The 23,170-nt window shown below is 38.7% G+C and overlaps 2 protein-coding genes across 2 annotated transcripts; both read right to left on the reverse strand.

The window, feature by feature from the left end:
* Window positions 1-4,709: 4,709 nt before the first annotated feature.
* LOC139191326 (uncharacterized) lies at window positions 4,710-7,535 on the reverse strand. Its single transcript, XM_070812009.1, has 4 exons — window positions 6,839-7,535; window positions 5,758-6,679; window positions 5,133-5,214; window positions 4,710-5,012 (listed from the first exon to the last, which is right to left on the reverse strand). The coding sequence occupies exons 1-4, from the start codon at window positions 7,533-7,535 to the stop codon at window positions 4,710-4,712; spliced, it is 2,004 nt and encodes a 667-aa protein (XP_070668110.1).
* A 5,440-nt stretch (window positions 7,536-12,975) lies between these two features.
* LOC103431825 (transcription factor RAX3) lies at window positions 12,976-14,779 on the reverse strand. The gene is made up of 3 exons (XM_008369993.4): window positions 14,498-14,779; window positions 14,247-14,376; window positions 12,976-14,112 (listed from the first exon to the last, which is right to left on the reverse strand). The coding sequence occupies exons 1-3, from the start codon at window positions 14,631-14,633 to the stop codon at window positions 13,239-13,241; spliced, it is 1,140 nt and encodes a 379-aa protein (XP_008368215.2). The 5' UTR covers window positions 14,634-14,779; the 3' UTR covers window positions 12,976-13,238.
* Window positions 14,780-23,170: the final 8,391 nt, after the last annotated feature.

Genomic DNA, 23,170 nt, shown 5'->3' on the forward strand with positions numbered 1-23,170 from the left:
TGAATGAACAAACATTATACCTTATTTCACATGTTTTCATTATGTTCCAATACTTCATGATATATATGCATTCTATTTTGTAAGGAATGCGATACTGGATTCTCAATTTTCAGCAAGCAACGCAATCAGAAGAGGTGAAAGGCCTAATTAAAAATGAATCGTATAATATGTTTTGGATAATATACTTGCATCCCCCAATGTCGTAGATGCCTACATATCTTCCTACTTGCGAATACCTTATCTTGACCAAATAAAATCAACAATCAGAACCGTTCAATTTATTAGTCTTCATTTGAAGATTATTTCTACAAAAAATCATTCGAATTCGATATCATATAATCACCCAAACACATCCAATAAATGGACGGTTTATCATGAACATATTACATAGTACCTACTCCGTCGATTTGTTCTAATCATTTGAATGATTAAATAATCTCTTATTGAAATAATTTTTTGTAGGGGTGATCTTCAAATGAATTGAAGATCAAGAAATTGAATGGTCGATTAAGAAATTTATATGATCAGGATACGTTATTCGTATGCGGGAACGAGCTCATCCCAAAATGGGGAATGAGCTCATCCGCAAAAAGGGGAATGCAAGTTTATCCATATATTATTGATTGAATTTCGTATAATGATTTTTGTATGACCAACACAGCACATATCCTTTGAACATGTCACTACCGTAAGGCCTTTAGCTGCTCTAATAATTTAGAAGAAATTATATGATACATGAAACTAATCAAATATGTTCTTAACAAGAAAAGAATTGTGCATGACATCATGGATTAGGCAGCACCTGATTTGGGATCAATGATGATGAAATTCGGATCGGGAAATGTCATGGATTTTTTGGATCAACAATGTGAGAAGTGTGATACTTTATTGACTGCGACTGCGTAATTTAATACTCATAATATTTCCCAAAAAAATCAAGTAATCAAATACTAATACAGTTGTATATTGGCACAACGTGAAAAAGGTTCCAAAACCAATTCAAATCTCAAACATTTGTTCACTCTCCAAGCGTTCTCAAAATCCAGCCCGTTTGTGGCTTACAACTAACTTACGCCGGTGACATTTGCCTGTTGATCCGTCGTCGAAATTGAAGCTAAAGGATCAATTATGAACTTTCTAAGTTTGCACAAAAAATTTAGCTTCCTAACATTATTCAAAAATCTAATTAATTATTAGGGAAAGGGACCCTCTCCAAATCCCTTCCACCAAATTCACCAAGTTTGAGAATCCAGGCCGTTGAAATTTAATCCAACGACTACAAACAGGGGAGTGGATTTTGTGGAAGAAATTCGGAGATGATCCCTTTCCAGGACCTAGATTTACAGCCTGTATGCCACCTAGGATTCATAACTTTTGGCATCAGGGACTATTCATACTTTCACATTATCGTACTACAATCTTTATCAGAGTATACTAGGGGAGATCAAATTTTTAAAACCAAAATTTGTAAACCAAAAAATGTGTTTGTTCATGATTGAATTATTAATTAAATGTCAATTAACGTGCTTATTTCTTATTGGTGAAACATCATTTAGTTTGCAAATTTGGTTTTAAAATTTGATCATCCTAACATATCCTAAATTAAATAAGATGCGTAGTCACGATTAGGGAATATGAACTGTGAACAGCAGTTGCTCAATATTTATGCTGAATAGATTAGTACTGAGTAAACACTGTGAGCTTGAGTTCTGCTTAGGCTAGCTGTTCATGACTTGGTCAATTTTGTTTAATTTTGCTATTAGTGCGGTCTGCTTTTATGCCCTTTTGACTTGCGGAAGAAAGGACAAACCTGATCTTCTCTCTATCCGTCTCCACAAATTTAATCTTGTCGTTCATTCTTTTGACATCCTCTCTGCATAAACTTATGTCCTTGCATAAGAGACATTCGATCAATATGCTTCATGATTCATATCTATATAAAAATAAATTAGAGCTACACTTCTAATTAAAAACTAACTCACAAGGACAAAGTTATAATAAGGATCACTTAGATGCAAATGTTTCTCCAATATTGTAAAGAAATTTGGTTAGATGGGCACACTTGATTCCATTGCATTCTACTCTCTCAAGAAACAACTGACACTCACAATATAAAGGTGTAGTATTGTAGAATCCTAGAGACTTCGAGGTAGGAATGCAGCTGCATCCAACAAATTATATATAGGACATGAAAGTACCTGTTCGCGTTAGGAATTTCCGTCAGGGACGTTTCCTGGCCGACGAGCACACAGTTCCCCGGCAGGTTGGCGCCGGTTGAGGGCTGCTGTCGGGCTTCTGCTTCACTGTCGGGCTTTGTCGGGCAAGGCTCGTCGGGCAAGACTTATCGGGCAAGACTCGTCAGGCAAGGCTTGTCGGGCAAGACTCGTCAGGCAAGGCTTGTCGGGCAAGCCTGGTCGTCTTGCAGGTCCCTATCTTTGTGGCTTATCAAGGGTCTGAGAGCTTTAGAGAGAGGTAAGGAGAGGAGTTTACAAAGAGAAATCGATACTACAGCAAGGTTGAACAGGGTAGCAGAGCTATTACAAAGGTTTGAGTGAAGGCTTGTCCCGAGATGGATGAAGGCTTGGGCTGACTACAGTAGGGGTGGGCGCGGTGCGGTTTGGTGCGGTTTCGAGTGAAACCACAACCGAAACCGAAACATTTTGCGGTGCGGTGCGGTGCGGTTTTGAAGCCAAAACCGAAATGAAACCAAACCGTTCGGTTCGGCGCGGTGCAGTTTTAAACGGTTTCGGTTTGGTTTTTGAGAAAAAAAATGTACAATTTAAAATATACACATATTTATGCATAAGACGGTCTTATTTTCTTCGTATATTAATTAATGGATATGCAGTAAAATTGCAGCAAAAAAGAGTCAAAACTGCAAAAAAAAAAAGCAGCAAAACTGCATAAAAACAGCACCAAAACAGTACTAAAAACTGCATCAAAACTGCATAAAACTGCACCAAAAAAATACAGCAAAACTGCAAAAAAAAACAGCACCAAAACTGCACCAAAAACTGCACAAAACTGCACAAAATTGCACCAAAAAATAATGCAGTAAAACTGCATAAAAAAACAGCACCAAAACAGCACAAAAAAACTGCACAAAACAGAAACAAAAATCTGCACCAAAAGTGCAGCTAACTTGTACCGAACTTGTACCAAAACTGCAACAAATGACAACTACTAAAATTGAGACAATATCCAATACATCAAAGGTTTTAAACTTTAAATCCTTATGCATCACATCTACTAAAATTGAACTTGATCACCATTCACAATACTTTACAACCCAATTGAAAGGTTAAGTTTGCCATAATACAAACCTATAAGTTATAACCTAGTTGAAAAGTTTAAAATATAAGTTATATAACATTTATTTATTATATGGTGCGGTTTCGGTTTCGGTGCGGTTTTGAAAACTCAAAACCGAAACCAAACCGTTTTGTGTGCCGCGGTTCGGTTTTGAAACCGAAACCGTTTCAAAACCGCAAAACCAAACCGTTTGGTGCGGTTTAATTCGATTCGTGTTTCGGTTTCGGTTTTCGGTTCCAAGTGCCCACCCCTAGACTACAGCTTCGTTTTGAAGGCAAATCTGGCTTTGAGCAGAGTTTGTGCTTGTATTTGTTTGTTTGATTGAGTGTCCTTATTCCTGATTTTTCTTTCTTCTTTTATAAATAACTCAGCTTGGCCTCTTGTGGCAGCAGCCTTGCCCGAATGCAACTTGAGAAGCAGTGACTCGTCAGCTATTTTACTTGTTCTGCCATTATAAAGTACTTTATGGGCTGTATAACTGGTCAGTCTATATCACTTGGCCTTTGGGTAGATGAGCAAGTGGTCTTCATGAGCTGCACCAAGTCAGAAAAGCCCTTTTCTGCTTTCTGGGTTTTGGCGGGGCTTAGGCCGACTCTTCCTTTAGGCATCCTTTTGGGCCAGCCCCTTTCCTGAGCCCAAAGTTCAAGTTTTGATCCAAACAGTGCCCCCTTCAATTGATATTTAGCCTGGAATTCCAGGCGCCAATATTGATTGAATAGCTGCATGCGGCTGCACCCTTACCCTTAGAACTTGTATCTTCTAGATGAAATTAATGGCACTCGGAGTCTCTTGATCTTCTCACAACCCTTGAACTACTCTCTGATATTCTTTATAAATGTCAGCTTTCTTAACAAACCATCCTTGAACTCAACTTTCATTCTCCCCAAGTGTTTCTTCTTTCTGAGTTTCCTCCCAAAACTGTGGAATGAGTTCTTCAAATTTTAAGTGGAGTTTCCTAAAATTCCCTTTCCGTGAGAAAAAGAGTTTTCATCAGATAATCGCTATATCCAACACCTTTGGTCGAACACCCTGCTATCTCCAACACCCTTGGTCAGGCGATTTCCTCACGAAGGCTTGCTTTCCTGCCCCCTACCGTAATAAGTCAGGCTTCACCATCACACATGGTGATGGTCTTGATTGAGGATGCTCTACCAGGCGTGTCTTGGCCGCACAACCCGATCAACTGATCGGGTTCCATCCATGAAGACATCGAAAAATCAGCTGAAGATATCATTGCATCCAGAAAGAGAATTGATTGTAATACATCGGCCTTGAATCCGTTGTAAATTTTACCAATTTGTCAAAATGAAATATACATTATTTCAGCAACTTTTTTCTTCCCGTCTTCTTGAATGATTGATAAATATACACTGCCCATTGATATCCTGAAGCTTGCTTTACCTTGCATCCTCTTCAATATAACAATCTCTAACATCCCACAACGTAGGACAGTATTTCTTTAAGAATTTAACATTAATGGGATGTTTCTGCCTGTTTCCTTCAAGGTCCGCCAAATAGTATCCTCCCCTATCCAAAACGCGACTAATAATGAAAGGACCTTCCCATGTCGGGCTCCATTTTCCAAAGCCCCTGAGCTGAGCTCCTAGAGGAAGGACTGTCCTCCATACTAAATCCTTTTCCTTGAAAGACTTCATCTTTACCTTTTTGTTATAAGTTCGGGCAACGGCTTGCTTTCCTTCCTGAATCTGGTTCAAAGCTTCAATTCGGGCTACATCTAAGTCTTCAATTCCTTGACACATGGCTTCGATGTACTATTCACTGTGTAATCCAAATTGATTTTGAATTCTGACAGAACTTACATTGATCTCCACGGGGAGCACTGCATCTTGCCCGAAAGTTAAAGCATAAGGAGTTGTCCCTGTTCCTGCCCTCTTGGAAGTTCTGTATGCCCACAAAGTGTTCCCCAGCTTTTCATGCCAATTTTCTGGACTATCTATCACCATTCTTTTGATAATGTTGACCAGGATTTTGTTGCTGGCCTCTGCCTGGCCATTTGATTGAGGGTAGTATGGGCTGGACTGGATCATTTTTATTTTGTACTTGCTTGCAAACTCCTCAACTTCTTTTGAAATAAAAGATGGCCCACGATCCGTTACTATAGTTTCGGGCACCCCATATCTGTGCAGAATCTTGGTCTCGATAAAATTCTTGACTGCGGCTGAAGTTATGGATTTTACTGCTGATGCTTCCACCCACTTGGTGAAATAATCCGTTGCTACAATTATGAAAGTATGCCCTTTACTAGAAGCTGGATAGATTTGCCCGATGAAGTCCATTGCCCATCCTCTGAAGGGCCAAGGCTTGACTACTGGATTTAAAGGCACCGAGGGCACATGCTGGAGAGGTCCGTGCCTTTGACATTCTTCACAACCTCGGGCATAAGACTTGCAATCTTTTTCCATGTCGGGCCAGAAATAACCATACCTTCTAAGCAACCATCTCATCTTCGTTCCAGCCTGATGTGCTCCACATACTCCTTCATGTACTTCGGTCATTACCCTCATGGATTCTTCTTGGCCCAAGCATTTCAATAGTAACCCATCTGGAGTTTTCCTTAGCAAGTTCTTCGCCCATAAGACATACTTGGTTGCTTGCTGTCTATTCTTCTTACTTGTAGGCGAAGAGGGATCCTTCAAATGATGAATGATAGATGACCTCCAATCTTCTATCTCGGTTTCTAGAACCATTATATCTAGACTGAATCCCCTTTCTAAGATAGAAGTAAGGTTTCTTCTTTGAATCTGGACATCTACCCCATATATTCTCTCCTGTATTGGCACTCCCGAGGCTAGTTGTGCCATCTCGTTGGCCGCTAAGTTGGATCCTTTGGGAACATGATTGACTGATATCTCAGAATCCCAGAAACTCAGTAATTGCGTAGCCGCCAAGTAATACCCCGCCATGGTGATATGTCTGCACTTGAACTCCCCATTTAACTGGTTTATTACTAACTCTGAATCTCCAAAGACCTCTACCTCTACTGCCCCCAGATCCATCAAGATTTCCAGACCAATTATTAAGGCCTCATACTCTGCCCGATTATTAGTATTTCGTTGGTAGTCCATGAGAAATGAGTAATAATGATAAACCCTTTGAGGGTTTACAATCACAATTCCTGCTCCTGAAGCCTTCTGAGTGTGAGATCCATCAGAATACAGCTTCCAAGGAATGATCCAAAGACCAGTCACTCTTCTTATCTCTTGCTGGATCCAATCTTCCCTGCCCGAGATATCTTTTCTTGGCGGGATCCAAATGCTAGTGACCTCCAAGCTTCCTGGGATATTGATTACCTCACTTTGAGATTCTTGATGCTCGGCCAGGAAGTCAGCAATTGCTTGGCCTTTGACTGCCCTTTAGGGTACATACTGAAAGCTGAACTCTGATAATGCTAGAATCCACTTCCCAATCCTTCCTGTTAGCATTGGCTTTGACAACATGTACTTTATCACATCTGTCTTGGCGATGATGTGCACGTGACAAGGTAACATGTAATGCCTTAGCTTACTGGCAGTGAAATATAGAGCCAAGCATAATCTCTCTACTGGGGAATATCTTGTTTCTACCTCGGTCAGAATTCTACTGAGGTAGTACACTGCCTGCTCCTTCCCACCTTCATTATTTTGGGCTAACAAACTCCCGATTGACTTTTCTGAGGCAGAAATATACAGCTTTAAGGGTTTTCCCCTTTGAGGTGGCACCAACACTGGTGGAGAAGTTAAATATGCCTTGATGTTGTCAAAGGCTTGTTGGTGTGGTGGTTCCCACTCGAAGTTTTCTTTATCTTTCAATCTTAGTAAAGGAGTCAACGGCTGGATCTTGCCTGCTAAATTGGCAATGAATCTCCTCAAGAAGTTAATTTTGCCCAGTAGCCTCTGGAGTTGCACCTTGTTGGTGGGTGAAGGTGACTCCATTATTGCCCGAGATTTGTTCTTGTCCACTTCTACACCTCTTTGATGCACCAGGAATCCCAAGAAGTTGCCTGCTCTTACTCCAAACGCGCACTTTTTTGGATTCATCTTTAATTTGTGGATCCTCATCCTTGTTAATGCTTGTCTGAGGTCTACCAGATGCTGCTTTTCTGTCTTAGATTTCACCACTGTGTCATCGATGTATACTTCCATGCTCTGGCCAATCAGATCGTGAAAGATGGCATTCATTGCCCTTTGGTAGGTTGCACCAGCATTCTTGAGCCCGAATGGCATGACCAGATATTCATATGCCCCCACATGACCAGGACACCTAAAAGCTGTTTTATGTATATCTTCTAGAGCCATCTTTATCTGATTATACCCAGCATTCCTATCCATAAAAGATAAGACTTTATGTTTTGCTACTGCATCTATGGATAAATCGGCCATGGGCATGGGATACTCATCTTTTGGTGTAGCACCATTAATATTTCTGTAATCCACACAACATCGTACTACTTTTGTTATAGCTTTTAAAACGGGTACAATGTTGGCCAACCACTCCACATATTTGGCTGGTCTGATAAAGCCAGCTTTTACTAGCCTTTCAATCTCTTCTTTGACCTTTTATTCTATCTCCTTTGACATCCTTCGTGGTGCTTGCTTAACAGGTTTATATCCCTCCTTGATGGGCATTCTATGTTCCACCAAGGCTGAATCTAAACCTGGCATCTCAGTATAATGCCAAGCAAAACAGTCTTTGAATTTTTGCAAAAGGCAGATAATCTTTGCCCGATCATCAACCCCCAATAAACCACTAATTTGTATTAGTCTTGGATCCTCCTCTGTCCCTAGATCAATAACTTCCAGAGGATCTTGGACTTCTGGTGGTGGCTTATCCGGTTCTGCACACAAAAATTCGACTAGCTCTAGGCTTTCGGGCAAGTCGTATAGCCCATCTAGGTCATAAATGCATTCGGCCATTTGAATGGCCCTTTCCAATTCTTCTCTGCAAGATTCCTCCTTGCTTTCATGCTGGCTGGTTGAAGCTTCCACCTGCCTTTCCTGCTCTTCTTTGTCCAAAAGCTTATTTTCTTGCCTTCTTCCCTTCCCATATACCAACAGTCTTTTAATCAGGGATCTGACTGCCATTACCTGATCTTTCTTCTTTTGTTCAGTCATTGATGATGTAGGGGATTTGGGATGATACAAGGTCTATCCCATTCCTATCTAGTAAGGAGCATTCCTTGTTCCAAAAGCTTTTGGGCCGTCACCTTGGTAGGGCAGCCGTTCTCATCAGCTCCTGAACATTTCAAGATTCCTATGTTGGGGTTGTAGAAACTTGCTTCCGCAACATTAGCTGTGGGGAGAAATGGCCGTGATTCGGCCTCTACCATCTCCCAAAAGCCTGGTCCTTCTGTGCCCGCTTCATGATAAACAGTCATTTGTTGATGAAGAGTGGAGGGTATGGCTAGACTTTGATGGATCCAATCTCTTCCGAGTAAGGCTCCATAAGTGGAGGTGCAGTCCACCACAAAGAATGCCAGCATGATCTGTTTAGATCCCAAATCCACTTCTAAAGGCAATATCCCATGAGTTTTGGTGATAGCGCCCGAGAAGCTAAAGACCGTGAGGTCTGTAGGAATAAGATCCTCCGTGCCTCTTCCCATTTTCCTCATTTGCTTGGCTGGTAACACATTAACAGTTGCTCCCCCATCAATTAAAATTCTTTTGAAGGGCACCCCTTCCAAATGAGCTGTAACGTATATGGGCTTCAGATGATTGGCCAACGAGATGTTCGGGCGGCTAAACACCATTTTGTCTGTATAAATCCTGAAAGGACCATCTTTGGACGCTTCAGCGGATTCAGCCTTGCCCGATTCTCCTTCTTCGACTACCTCCACATTGACATGTGCCATCATTGGCTCAGTTGTCAAGTAATCACCCTCCATAGTAGCGGGCTGATCAGGTCTGGCACCAAACATGGCAGATAATACATACGCCATGTTGATATGAAAATTACTAGGCTCGGGCAAATCTTCTTTCTTGCTCTCAATCTGGTCCATGAATTCATCCAACCAAGCCATCGCATCTGCTGGAAGTAGTGGTTCCAGTGCCCTTTCTTGTCGATCCATGCCCGTATACAGCGTTTGCTTTGGAACTTCACCAAAAGGATCTACCAATGGTAGAGAAGGTGGTCTCCTTTTAGATGAAACAGTTCCATCCGGCTTCCATCCGGGAGTTGGTACCATGATTAGATCTTCTTGAGCCCGCCTCAAGATCCTATACTTCTCAGGGTGCTGGTTCTGCGGCACGCGATTCCCCTCGCCTTCTGTCTTGCTACTGGCCTTTTCCACCTCTTTCTTACTTCTCCAGCGGAGCTGACTACTTCCCCCAGATGATGTCTTCTCCAATTTTTGATTTTGGGAGGCTTCAGATGTTGCGGGGGTCTTCAGGGAATTCATGTAGGCTTTGTGCTGCCTTTGAACTCTCCTAACCATGGAGGCTCCCATTTGTTTGGTAGGCTGTCCATTCTTTCCGACTACGTACCATTTTCGCCCGAGGTGGGTATGATTTCCTTTTCTAACAGGATTTGTTATCCCATAAATCCTCTTGATTTCCTTCCCCATATGGCCATATTGAGGATGATCTGCATCCCTCCGTGTTTTGGCCTCCATATCTTCTGCCTCTTCAGAAGCTTCATGGTTTCGAAATACTTCTGATAAAGCTTTGGGTTGGGAATCACCTCCTAATCATTGAAAAACGCTTCGGGAAGTGTCTTTTCTTTTTGCCTGCTTGATCTTTTCGTGAGCTTCTCTCCTTTCATCTTCTTCTTTCCTCCTGATCAGTTCATGATCAATGAAGATTCCAGCAGGGGGAATTTCAAGCTCACACTCGCATTGGCACTTACTACACATAACCATCCCTTTGATTATGGCTGCTTTTGGATATTCGGGCAATTTGATTACACTTCCTGTAGGTTTTTTAACCAGTCTTCCTTCCTCCACTTCCCTTGTGATTTTTTCTTTTCCCTTCTCAGCCCATGCCATACTGATCATATTTATAGGGGCATCTGAGAAGGGAATTGCAGGTTTGTCCACCACCACCTCTTCTGGCTGGTTGGTTTTAAGTCTCTTTCCCTCGGGATGAACCAAGTCTGTTTCTTTTCTGGAGCCTGTGGAGGCTTTCTCCAATCTTTGCAACATCTGCAGCAACGTGGTTTGCAAATCTTCTAGCATTTTTGACATATATCTTCTGATCAAATGTATCCCACCGGGTGTGCCAAAACTATGTTCACGTCAGGAATTTTCGTCGGGGACTTTTCCTGGCCGACGAGTACACAGCTCCCCGGCAGGTTGGCGCCGGTTGAGGGCTGCTGTCGGGCTTCTGCTTCACTGTCGGGCTTTGTCGGGCAAGGCTCGTCAGGCAAGACTTATCGGGCAAGACTCGTCAGGCAAGGCTTGTCGGGCAAGACTCGTCAGGCAAGGCTTGTCGGGCAAGACTCGTCAGGCAAGGCTTGTCGGGCAAGCCTGGTCGTCTTGCAGGTCCCTATCTTTATGGCTTATCAAGGGTCTGAGAGCTTTAGAGAGAGGTAAGGAGAGGAGTTTATAAAGAGAAATCGATACTACAGCAAGGTTGAACAGGGTAGCAGAGCTATTACAAAGGTTTGAGTGAAGGCTTGTCCCGAGAGGGATGAAGGCTTGAGCTGACTACAGCTTCGTTTTGAAGGCAAATCTGGCTTTGAGCAGAGTTTGTGCTTGCATTTGTTTGTTTGATTGAGTGTCCTTATTCCTGATTTTTCTTTCTTCTTTTATAGACAACTCAGTTTGGCCTCTTGTGGCAGCAGCCTTGCCCGAATGCAACTTGAGAGGCAGTGACTTGTCAGCTATTTTACTTGTTTTGCCATTATAAAGTACTTTATGGGCTATATAACTGGTCAGTCTATACCACTTGGCCTTTGGGTAGGTGAGCAAGTGGTCTTCATGAGCTGCACCAAGTCAGAAAAGCCCTTTTCTGCTTTCTGGGTTTTGGCGGGGCTTAGGCCGACTCTTCCTTTAGGCATCCTTTTGGGCCAGCCCCTTTCCTGAGCTCAAAGTTCAAGTTTTGATCCAAACAGTACCATTTGTGTCTCGATAGATTGAAAATCGTCCAGTGTATTAAGGTAAAAAAAATAAAAAAATATTGAAATTTAGATGTCAAGATTTTTGAAATTATTATTTACGGACTTGGAAAATTTTAATACGTACAAATGGAAGTTCTACTCTATACCTTTAGTGTTAATAAAACTTAAACTTAAGACTTTTCAACAAAAGAATAAGTTATCGTGAGTATTCTTCCCCATATTTGACGAGGTCTCAAGTTCAAATTTCTCTCTTATACTAGTAAAAAAAAATAAAAATAGAAAACTTACTATGAGAGTGTTGAGAGTGAATCCCGCATCGAGGAAAGAGAGAGTCTTACATGTGCTTATAAAAAGTTGCCCTACTGCCCATACTGCAAATATATTTTATGATTAAACATCAACTTTCTTCATGGTATCAGAGCAGATTGTCCCACGACTGAAACCTAGCAGTCAAACGTGCTTCACGTCACCCCGTTTGTGTTTTTCATGTGTTAGGCTTTAAAATTTCACCATACGTGAGGGGGAGAGTTGAGAGTGAATCCCAAATCGGGAAAAGAATGGACTTGCATGTGCTTATAAGTATTATTGCTAATTGCTTTTATGATGGAACCTCAACTTTCTTCAGAGAACTCGGAATTAGAAAAACCATAAAATTAACTATATCTACAAGTAATCCCTGATCATGTTCTATTAAAAGGAAAGTGTATGATTTAACAAATAGGGCTACGACTTATGTATAATACATATACATATATGATTCACAATAGTTGAGGACAATTAACAAAGGAACAATATTATTCCATTATCAGCCAAATAAGTGTGTGTGTGTATATGTTGCAGTCATTTTTAGAATAGGAATGTGATTGTGTAAATCCTAGTGGATCTAGGAATATCTCTTATATTCCTATTAGGAGTTGATTACCTATTAAGAGTTATAATCCTAAAAGTGTAAGGATTTTACCTATCCTACTACTATAAATAAAGACACAATGGAAGTGATACAACACACACCTCACAATTAAATCTCTCTCTTCTCTCTTGCTACCACCGGCCCCCTCCCTCTCTATTCCCTTAGAATAGCCCAGTCAAATACGCCTAGAACAATATATATATATATATATATATATATATATATATATATCCACTTTTTAGTCGGAAATACACATAAGATGGACAAGACAATGTGTTTTTACAGCTCTTGTCGCCATTGAAGACATGAAGAAAAGTATAAGGGAAAGCAGCCACATTGTGATTCCCTGCATGCTAGAGCCGAGCCAGTTATGGCCAAAACGTCAAAGCACTAACTTTATTGTCATGGAGGGTTCGGAGGTACTTTCTGCCACATGGAATTCAACCCATGTGATTGGAATGAAGAGAAGTACTAGTAGTCTAGTACTTTTTTACCATGTAAAAATTTTAACAAAGAATCATAAAGTTGCTCAAACGGCACCTGCAGATCAGACTAGTCAATGAAATATGTATGGTATCCCAATTGAACTCACTGCAGGTGCGCAAGACCACATTGTTCTATGTTCAAGACTTCAAGTTCCTACGTTAATTAAACTCAACAATCAACACTGTCCACAAGTAATTCAAATTTGAACTGGGAAAGAAATTGAAGCTTATAATCCATAAATCAAAAAATTGAGAAATAGATTGTCGGTCCCCCTGTAATTTATTTGCTTAGTGGTACAGTTAAAGGTCATGCAGGTATTGTGTTCCACTAGCACCCAGTTGAATCATCATTCATGAATTACCAAAAAACAATTAAGAAAGACAGAAGTATGACTGAAAAGGAAAGAAATCCTACTGAATTCAGACACCAAATTAATTTACAACCCTCTAACCCTAATTACCATGCATGTACATTGGTGTTATTTGAGGCCCAATAAGGTCGACTCTGCAAAAACAGTAGGAAGACCTGGTGGTACTGTGACTGCTTGTGGGCAGCTGGTTTCATAGCCTGCAACCATTTGAGTACTATAAACCAGGGAATTTATGTCTCCCCAACTAATTTCACTCTCTGCAGAAGCAGTACTAGTCCCTGCAGTGCTACCATTGTTCAACGTCTCCGTGGTGGCTTGATAATAAAAACCACCCAATTGCTGATGTTGGTGAGCAAAATTGTTGTCGTAAATCTCCAGTTCACTTAGCGGGTGAAGATGATCAACCTGTAGGTTGTTGTTCTGATCGTTGAGCCCGTGAAACATGGTTGGACTACTTGAACCCCCAGTACCGTTACTAGCATCACAGTGTGTGCCTGGAAATTGAGAATAGTTATTGTTGTTGGCTGCTGAAGTACAACTGAGTACATTAATGGAGCTCTGATAAAATTGTTGATCTGAGGATGAGGTTGACAAAATATCGATGGGGTACTGAAAACTTGTATTGTTAGTGTCAGAATCATGGGAAAATCTTCCTCCAAGATTGATGAGCATATTCTTAATGGAAGCCTGATCCTTGATGAGTTGAGGGTTATGTGTTTGATAATTAGTCACTGGGACTACTGGTAGCTCTGGCAAGTCATAAGGGTTTTGGTTGTCAAACCCAGCAGGGATATTAATAAAATTTGCAATATTTTCTGATCTTTTGATCATCCCTTGCTTAAAGCTGGCCGTGCGGCGACTTTGCTGAACCTGTTGTTGTTTGCGCTGCCTGCCCAAAAGCTTTTTCTTCAGCCTTGTGTTCCAGTAGTTCTTAATATCGTTGTCCGTTCGCCCTGGTAACTGGCCTGCAATGATAGACCACCTATCCAAAAAGAAAACAAAAAGTACTACTTAAATTCCATAACATGATTAACTTCCAATTTCAAAGAGCATGATAAAGAAAATTAAGAGAGAGATATATAATATGTATGGCCTTGAAAATGTTAATATATATACCTGCTTCCAATACTCATGTAGAAGCTGCAGATGATGTTATCTTCTTCCTCTGAGAACCCGCCGTGCTTGATATTAGGCCGGAGATAATTCAACCATCTAAGTCGACAGCTTTTGCCGCACCTTCTTAAGCCTGTTGATCATGAGAAGTAGTACAATAATATTAGATTAAAAAAATATAGGTTAATTAGATCATGATCAATAATTTTGTTAATAACTGGGGTGAGGAGAATTTGAAGTGATTGGCTCCTGACCTATCTTCTGGGGCAAGGCAATCCAGTTGCCGCCGGTGCCGTGCTTCTCGATGTAAGCCTTGAGGGTGGCATCTTCTTCTGGTGACCAAGGGCCTTTCTTGACGTTGGCTTTGTCACAGCAAGGAGCTCTCCCCATGGCTTTTACTTTAACTTGGCTTTTTTTCTTATTGTGTGGGTTATGTTGTGATGAGCCTGGTTTCACTATATATATATATGTGTGTGTGTGTAAGCTAGCTCCCCTTTATGATCACCGCTTGATGAAAATTTGATAAAGTTTATGATAATGTTAATAAAATATATCGGAGAGTATAATGGCTGGAGAGCTGGGGAGAGGGCTGAGGACATGGAAAGGGTCACAGAAATTCGAAAAGGTGAATTTAAAAAAAGGATGAGCCTTTAGAATATTAGAGAAATTGGAAATGCCAGAACAGGAGACCAGGGTTTTATCTCATTGTCTTTCTTTCTTCAGAATCTCTCTCTCCCTCTCTCTAAGAAACATAATAAAGTGGATGATGATGATGATCAAGAAATAAGTGACGCAACTAGAAGCTTTAAAGAGTTGAAGCAAACAAAGCAAACATCAGCTTGGTTTGAACTCTTCCACTAGTTTATGACCGTGAATGATTCCTCAAGCCTTTAATAAGAACGGTTCATCCATGCAGCCATTGTCATGATCTTGATATGTAACATAAGGGACTAGTCATTTCTTGACAATCTAACTTAAAAATAGGACATATCAATTATGTCACACACTTATTCGATAAAATGTGAAATGAGAAAACTACATATATGACAGTTCCAATACACATTAAAACAATAATCCCTAGTTAGGATCTTTTTTAAGCATGAGTTAAGGTATTTTTTGTATATATAAATTTGTGTTTTAAAGATAAAAAGGGTTTACCCATGTAAGCATGGTTTAAATATATATATGGTTAAATGACCATTTCAAGTCTTAATCTTCTTTATATCTTTTTCTTTTCTTTTCATTTCTCTGGTTTTGGAGTAGTCGGGGTTGGTTTTCGACGAAAATACCAAGAGGGTCATGAGGTATTAATTAGGGGCAATTTCTTGTGAAGGAACACACCACAATGTCAGACCTCCATAGTGGATGAAGCAATAACAGTCCCTATATACTTTTCTAAAAGAAAATTTAGTCCTCCATCTAAAATGGGAACAAACAACTAAAATATATTTTATTTACTTGGCAAGGGCAAACTCTTTCTCAATTATTATGTATTCGGTTCACCTGATAACATAGAAGGTAAAGAAAAGGGATGAATATTGTAATATGATAAAGCGGAAGTTACATGACATTCTCAATTGGAGTACCGGTGGCGGCTTTTTATTTTTATTTTTATTTTTTTTAACGATAGAGAGATATTGGGTACATTGCTCTAATGACCAATAAAATGATATAGAAATAGTTTTTATAGATAAACAAACAAGAGTAAACCCCTAAATGGCAACAACAAGCACAAACGCACAATTGCCATCAATATTGATCTGTCACAATAAACGATAGACACAACAAAGTTATACTAGCAGTCATATCAGTCATCGTTGAATAGCGAGGCCACATAAAGTCATCACAATAGAGCAATACCACATCAAATTTCGTTGACAGACGAGACCACATAACTCATCACTCAAAGATGAAGATGAACCTAGCGATCACAACATCATGACCACAATGATCGAATGGTAAGACAAAACATAACTACACTACCCTGAGAAGGGAATCACTGACGAGCTCATCTCAGTGGACAACAAGAACACTCATGCCAAGGCCACCTCCAATTGCACTGCTTTAGTGAGATTCCGACTTTCACATGTCAAGCACCCTAAGATCTGACACAATAGTCAAATCTGACGGCAGCAAAGCCGCCAAATCCAATGGCACCATATGGTGGAGCTGCCAGATCATAAAAACGCACAAGGTAGCAGAGCCACAAAAATGGAACGCACAAAGCACCAGAGCCGCCTGATCTTAGCGCATTAGTCGGTGCATCCACAAAATGAATCGAGGAAAGTGTCACCACTATGGAAAATGAGCTAACGACGGTAGATCCGACCTATCTACAGCCACAAATCCAACCCAGACCATGAAATCGAGAGCCAACTCAAAGAACCTTGAGAGAGCATGACCTGGATCTAGGTATGAGATTGAAATCCATGACAAAACCACCACAAAATGGTGGGAGAGAAATACGTGAGGGAGAGAGGAGGTACGTGCAGGCCGAGAAAGGTTGGGTGGTGCGAGGTTAGAGGGCAGAATCACGAATGGGAAAGGAGGGGAGAGAAGGCTGGGATGTGGAGAAGGGTACGAGAGAAGGGGATAAAGGGATAGGAGGAGAAAGGGAGAAGTTGTCACCGGTTCTTAGCCATAGCTAGAGGCTGACGGCTATGGAGGTAGCAGGCTAGGGTAGAACAAGTGGAGAATTCTTTCTTGCCTAAAATTATATATGGACACTCATTTCTAACTTTTACATCTTGTATATAATGTTTTCTTGTTATACTTACACGTTACCAACATATAAATACTTATGATTCTAGACCATAAGTCCGTAAGTATGGACAACGCATGTATGAAAAACTATGTGTGAACGGTAATTTAAATTTACATTCTCAAATTTGACAAGAAAATATTTTTCAAACTATTTAGCTAGTCACATAATGCATATTTGGGACACGTACATATTATTGCATCAATTATTGTGACTACATTTTAAAAAAATAGATCAACTGAAACGTGTTGCTAATGTTGTAAAAAATGTGATAATCTTTTCTCATAAACGTTGAAGTATTAAGAGGTTAAGAAATGAATATGTATTATACTCGATCATTTTTGCATTACATAATATATATTTTGAAAGATTGAGAAGTCAGGAAGCGCCAACAGATATTACTGTTGTGTGGAATATAATGGGAGGTTTTTCGTTATGGTAGGTGAATGAATCACTAGAAGAACCATGAGATTAAATCAGAAACTGTGATGTGAAGGTGAGATATGACCAAGGGATTACATATCTGTCGTGGGACAACATTGCTTTCAAAGATTTCAAGAACTTCTCGCACACACCACATACAACAAATTTGGCACCAATAATGGGTAGCTTTTTATAGATAACAAATTATAGATAACAAAACAAGATATAACAAGGATTTGATTAATTAATTAATTGAACACCATGGACCATTGTAATTTATAAAGCAACCAATTACGCTAATGACACATGCCATTTTTGAACCCAATTGGCAAAAATATATCAAAGACTTTAAGAGACAAGTGTACTTGTTTATATTAGCAGCCAGTCACACATACAGGAATCCCATTGTCAATTCCATTATATCACATCTTAGACCTTCTTGCATGTCGTTTATCGGTCTGATTATAATTTTATTGTGGAGTTTTTTTTTCATACAACAATTAAAGGGATTTGGACTAAGTCATATGGTGAATCAAATATAACGATTTAGTTTTGACTAACTAATCATATGAATCGAACTTAAAATTTCTAACTTTTAAATAGAAATGAATACAACAAGATCATAATATTAAGTTAGAATTCATCATGCTGTAGGCATTGAAATTGAGTTATTTTATCAAATCTCTGGGCTTTTAGTGTCAAGATTTGTTTTCCAGAAACTTGCACCTAAGTTTTTGGATTATCGGTCTTGTGACCATTCTAGTTTATCGTTCATATTTTAATTTTCTTTTTGTATCTAGGGTTTGCTTAGACTATATAAACAACTTTTAAGGTTGTATTGACATTTATTCATATTATTATCCATTAAACTTTAGATTTTTCACTATTTTATCGTGGATTCCGGATTGCTAACGTGTTTCAGCTTATGTTCTAGGATTTAACGATGATCGATTACCTATCCCATTTCTTGTTGCGTCACATTTTAGATTTTTTTTTTAATTATTATCACGCTTGATATTCTTTACTAATTTACACTAGAAGAGGAAATGGCTTGAACTTAAAATATGGTGACTTAGAAAGAAAAACTTTAACCATCAAAGCAGTCATTCACTATGTCTTTAGATTATAAAATTATTCTGTAATTTCTGCATGAGAGGCCCAACTTAATTATTGAAGGGAAAGAACATAGGTCGTACCCAGTGCACAAGGCTCCCGCTTTACGCAGAGTCTGGGAGAGGTAAATGTCGGCTAGCCTTACCCCCATTTTATGGAGAGGCTGCTCCCAAGTCTCGAACCCGAGACCTACCGCTCATGGGCGAAGGCACTTGCCATCGCACCAAGTGCGACCTCTAAGGGAAAGAACATAGAAAAACAGAAAATGGATACCAAGGAAGAAAATATTGGCTGACTTGACTCAGTATGAAAGGGTAAAAGTCAAAGGTGGGCTTATACAAAATGGTTGTTGATTTTTAACAATGCTTAGATTTGCCTTGATTTTCTTTTTTATTGTGCTTTGTTGTCGCATATACATGTGGTATCAACAAGTACACGAAATTTTTTGAAAGAAAAATAAAAGTATATAAAGTTTATAATGAAAGAAAAGGGTACCTAGTAGTAAAGTATGGTTGAAGGAAAGTAATATTTTTAATTAAAATGAAGGAAACGGTCTTCTTGGTAGGCCAAGTAAACTGACCCTCTCTCTCCCTCTTTCTCTCTCATGGTTTTTTCTTATTTAATCTTTTGATAACTTCTTTTTTCTGTGTGTGATCGTAGATCTACTTAGTGTGAAGGGGTTATTTTGACAGGGTTCAAAGCGCAATACAGCTCAAGGCCACTTCCTTCTCGAGGCATTTTTCTAACCAAACCAATGGAATACAGCACAAGTACATTTGACAAATGGAAACAAAACTGTTCTTCATGTGTCATGTGTGAGCTAACTTTTATGAATTGCTGCTATTCTAATTGTGACATTATTTTGTATGATTAGATTAATCCATTATTCACTTTGGGTTGGTGAACAAGGAGGTGCACTCATGCAAGAATACAAGTATTGTTGGAAAAGATAATTAGTCAGCCTTTTTTGCTTATTATTATTTTTGGGATATATAGCTTTTTAAGAAATTTATAAAGTTATTTGTTTTTGGTTAGTTAAGGAATATTCGTAATTTTGTAGTTTGTTTACTCGTCTGTTCCACATACGTACTCTAATTTTCAACTAGAATTGCTTTAAAGACGCCTCGTTTTCTCCTTGGACAACTGAAGGGGATTTTGATTTGCGGTTTAATATTGCTTTGAAATTGTTATTTGTGGCATCATTTTGACATTAACCAAACTTTTGCTTCCAATGCAGGTGAATGCATAGAAGGCTCCCACCATTGGACTTTGCAGTGAGAGCGAGAATTATATGTAGGAGAATGTCAGTTTAGTCTGAGAAGAAAATCTATAATAAACACGGTTTTTTTCCTCGTCTAATTTGTTTCTAGAAGTACTGTTATTGAAGTCCACTGAAAAGGATCAGGATCCTCTCCTGAGTTTAGGAGGCTGAGCCTCCTAAGCAAACCTATCAGACCATTAAAATTTAATCCATCGGCTACAAACAAGGGGTCCCTTTAAAAGTTATAATAATTGTAGCCGTTTGATCAAATTTCAAGGGTCCGATGGGTTTGCTCAGGAAGCTCAACCTCCTAAACTCAGGAGAGGATCCTGATTCCACTGAAAATAACATAATTATTTTTTTATATAACTAATTTATATTGTAAAATAGGGGGATTAAATTTGTTAAATAAAATTTGCAAACTAAATGACTTGTCATCTTTAAAAGATGAGCAAATTCATCAACGCTTAAATAATAATTCAATTATCAACTTTCATTTAATCTACAAAATTTTGTTACTTTATTGTAACACATGAATAGAAATGGAAAAAAGGACAAATATGATGCTGAAGTGTCTATGAAGATGTACGAATACGTACAAAATTAACCTGATATCCTCAATTCCACGGTAGGATGAAGAAACACTTTGGATTCTGAAGACCGACAGTCTGAGACAACATTGATCGCATCTTGACCCTTAGCTATGCATGGAAAGTTAAACCAAAAAATGGATTTCTAGAAGTTGAACTGTCTACGCAAGGATTTTATCACTTCATTAAAAAAGAAAGAATACTGATCCGTATAGTCAGAAACAGAAGAACTCCAATTGGATTTCTAGAAGTTGAACTATCTACGCAAGGATTTTATCCTATCATGTAAGATTTATTCTCAACATGCACATTCACGTATAACGAACTTTCAAGCCTAACACGTTGACAACGTAAATCAGGTGACACAAATCACGTGTGCCCGTTGGACTTCACACATAGAACAACTTGCTTTGATATCATAAAGAAGGATGAGGTTCCACCATAAAATTAATCGGCAATATGAGAAGTAGCTCAAGAACTTATAAACACATACAACTTTCCCTTATATGGAGTTAATGCCCTCAACAAAATTTTCTTAAGCACGAAAAATATTAGTTTACCTAATACATGTGTCTTATGATTTGTGTTATTTAGCTGGAAATTGTATATCGGAAAGCTTGCTTAAAATCTCAAAAATAGTACAAGAAACTTATAGCTCAAATAGTTAAGAACATCTATCTCTACACTTAAAATTTCAGGATTGATTTCTCCCTCTCCATTATCGTTTGTATACAAAAAAATTCAAAATAGTTCCCATGTATTTTGTGAGAATATCGACAGTGTGACACCAATTTTTTTTTCTTTTTGTTGCAGTCTACTTTCTAAATACAAACATGGAAAGTAAAATAAAAACTTTCCAAGAAAAAGAAAAAAACTCTGCAATCATGGAGAAACTATCCAATAATTTCTGTAATGACGACAACGACGGACAGCGACAGATCTCGAATGCTTTGTGACAAAGGGAGAAGGGAAGTGATCCCATAGTTGACTGCAACAAAAAAACTTTCCAAGAAGAAAGCCATTGAAGCTTTCTCTTACGAAAATCATTGATCTGCTCAACTTTGCCTTGCTTTCCATTAAAAATGGAAGTCAGCAACGCGGTTTCTTCCTCGTTCTTTCTGGGAGGAGGAAAAGGAGGTGCAGAGGCATGGAAAAAATTGGATAAGACAAAAATGCAGATAAACTTTACGTATATTTTAGCATTTACTTTTAAACGTCAGTGGTATGATTAGGGTTTTAGCTTTTGCATGTTGTGTTAATATATCGCGGAACGGAGATTGTGTTTAGGTCTGGGGAGGCTAAAATCTTCCACACAGTGGAAACCAGAAAGCAATATGACAAACGACAAATATAGCAGATTGCCGGAGTTGAAAAGGACATCAGTATTTGTTCAAAAACTCTCCCAAAAGGAACAAATTATGCAGAGGCCATGGTTTTGAGTAATTGAGTTGCTCATCCCCTGCAATGGTAATGATTTATGAACATCCTTTTTCATATGTTTCACATTTTTTTTTTCAATCATTGGATTCAACAAATTAAATGAAAGTTAACGGCCATATTTGATCTCAATATGCTCATTTTTACTTCTCACACGTCCATTTTAATTTTCGGTCGTTGGATCAAATGAATGAAAAGATATCAAGGACAAAAAATTAACAAGGATGTGTGAATAACACTATCCAAAATAAAATGAATTTTTCCTTGAATGGTCAATGATCACAAAGAACTCATACACTTGATCTCAACATGCCACATGGTGCTACTATCATATAGAATAATTTTCCGTAATCTCTTATCTAACCCTAATTTTATAGATTAAGAACCATCTCATAGTGTAATATCAGCATAGCTTATGATGTCAATGACTCGAGGTAGAGCACTCAATGGGCTAGGGTGGGGATTGAAAGGGTAAGTTTTGTTCATGACTAATTGAACAAAATTCGGACATTGCATCTGTTTTTATTTTTTCCAACTTACGTTATATCTAGTGAGTTATCAAATCTACTCCCAAACATTAAGTGTGTCTTAAATTAACCAATGTCAACACAAAGAAAAGAACTAAGATCCAATTTGGAATCACAAAGGCAATCATCCAAAACAATGATTTAATGGTGGTTAGTCAAAAGTTTAAGACAAAAAGTTGCAAAAAACTCGTAGCTCAAGTGATTAGAGCATTTAATTTACATCCAAAATCTTGATTTTGATTCCTCATCTCCAACATCACTAGTTAAAAAAATAAAAAAATAAAAAAATAAATAATTTGGTCACTATTTGAGTTGTGGCTTTATGGTCTTGGCAGAATGCTCATCAGTTTATGGTATACCAATATCGTAGGAAGAAAATCCATACAAATGTTATCAGACCCAAACAAAAACGATTACATACATTTAAATAGCAGTTCAAAATGAATCATCAGGTCTCAATTTTATCATATTGCACATGAGCATGAATTTGTATCAATTTACACCTTTTGTCTCGTCAAAATTTTAATCATCAACTAAATTGATGAGTTTTTTTTTGTCAACGTGACGCAAATGTAGCTTATACATTAGCTCATATAATCAAAGGTCTCAAGCGAACGTCATCAGTTTAATACATTATCAAACAATTAATTAGATCGAAGGCACTAATTGATACAATTTCAATACCTGAAGTGCAATATGAGAAAATTGAATCTTCGTGGCCTATTTTGAAATTCACCCGAACTTAAAGGGTGTAAAATGAAGTTCACCCTAAAATTTAGTCCACAAATCTTTAGCTCACTAATGTCAACTAGTTT

This window comes from Malus domestica, chromosome 02 (genome assembly GCF_042453785.1).
Source record: "Malus domestica chromosome 02, GDT2T_hap1".
Lineage (NCBI taxonomy): Eukaryota > Viridiplantae > Streptophyta > Magnoliopsida > Rosales > Rosaceae > Malus > Malus domestica.

Bases quoted from the DNA above. Each gene is read 5' to 3' on its own strand.
- LOC139191326 (XM_070812009.1), bottom strand. From the start codon at position 7,535: ATGCCATTCGGGCTCAAGAATGCTGGTGCAACCTACCAAAGGGCAATG. The intron at 5,215-5,757 runs GTATGGTTATTT...GTGGGCATACAG, and splicing joins ATGAGATGGTTGCTTAGAAG to AACTTCCAAGAGGGCAGGAA. The intron at 5,013-5,132 runs GTAAGTTCTGTC...AACCAGATTCAG, and splicing joins TGCTCCCCGTGGAGATCAAT to GAAGGAAAGCAAGCCGTTGC.
- LOC103431825 (XM_008369993.4), bottom strand. From the start codon at position 14,633: ATGGGGAGAGCTCCTTGCTGTGACAAAGCCAACGTCAAGAAAGGCCCT. The intron at 14,377-14,497 runs GTCAGGAGCCAA...CATGATCAACAG, and splicing joins TGCCTTGCCCCAGAAGATAG to GCTTAAGAAGGTGCGGCAAA. The intron at 14,113-14,246 runs GTATATATATTA...CTTTTTGGATAG, and splicing joins TACATGAGTATTGGAAGCAG to GTGGTCTATCATTGCAGGCC.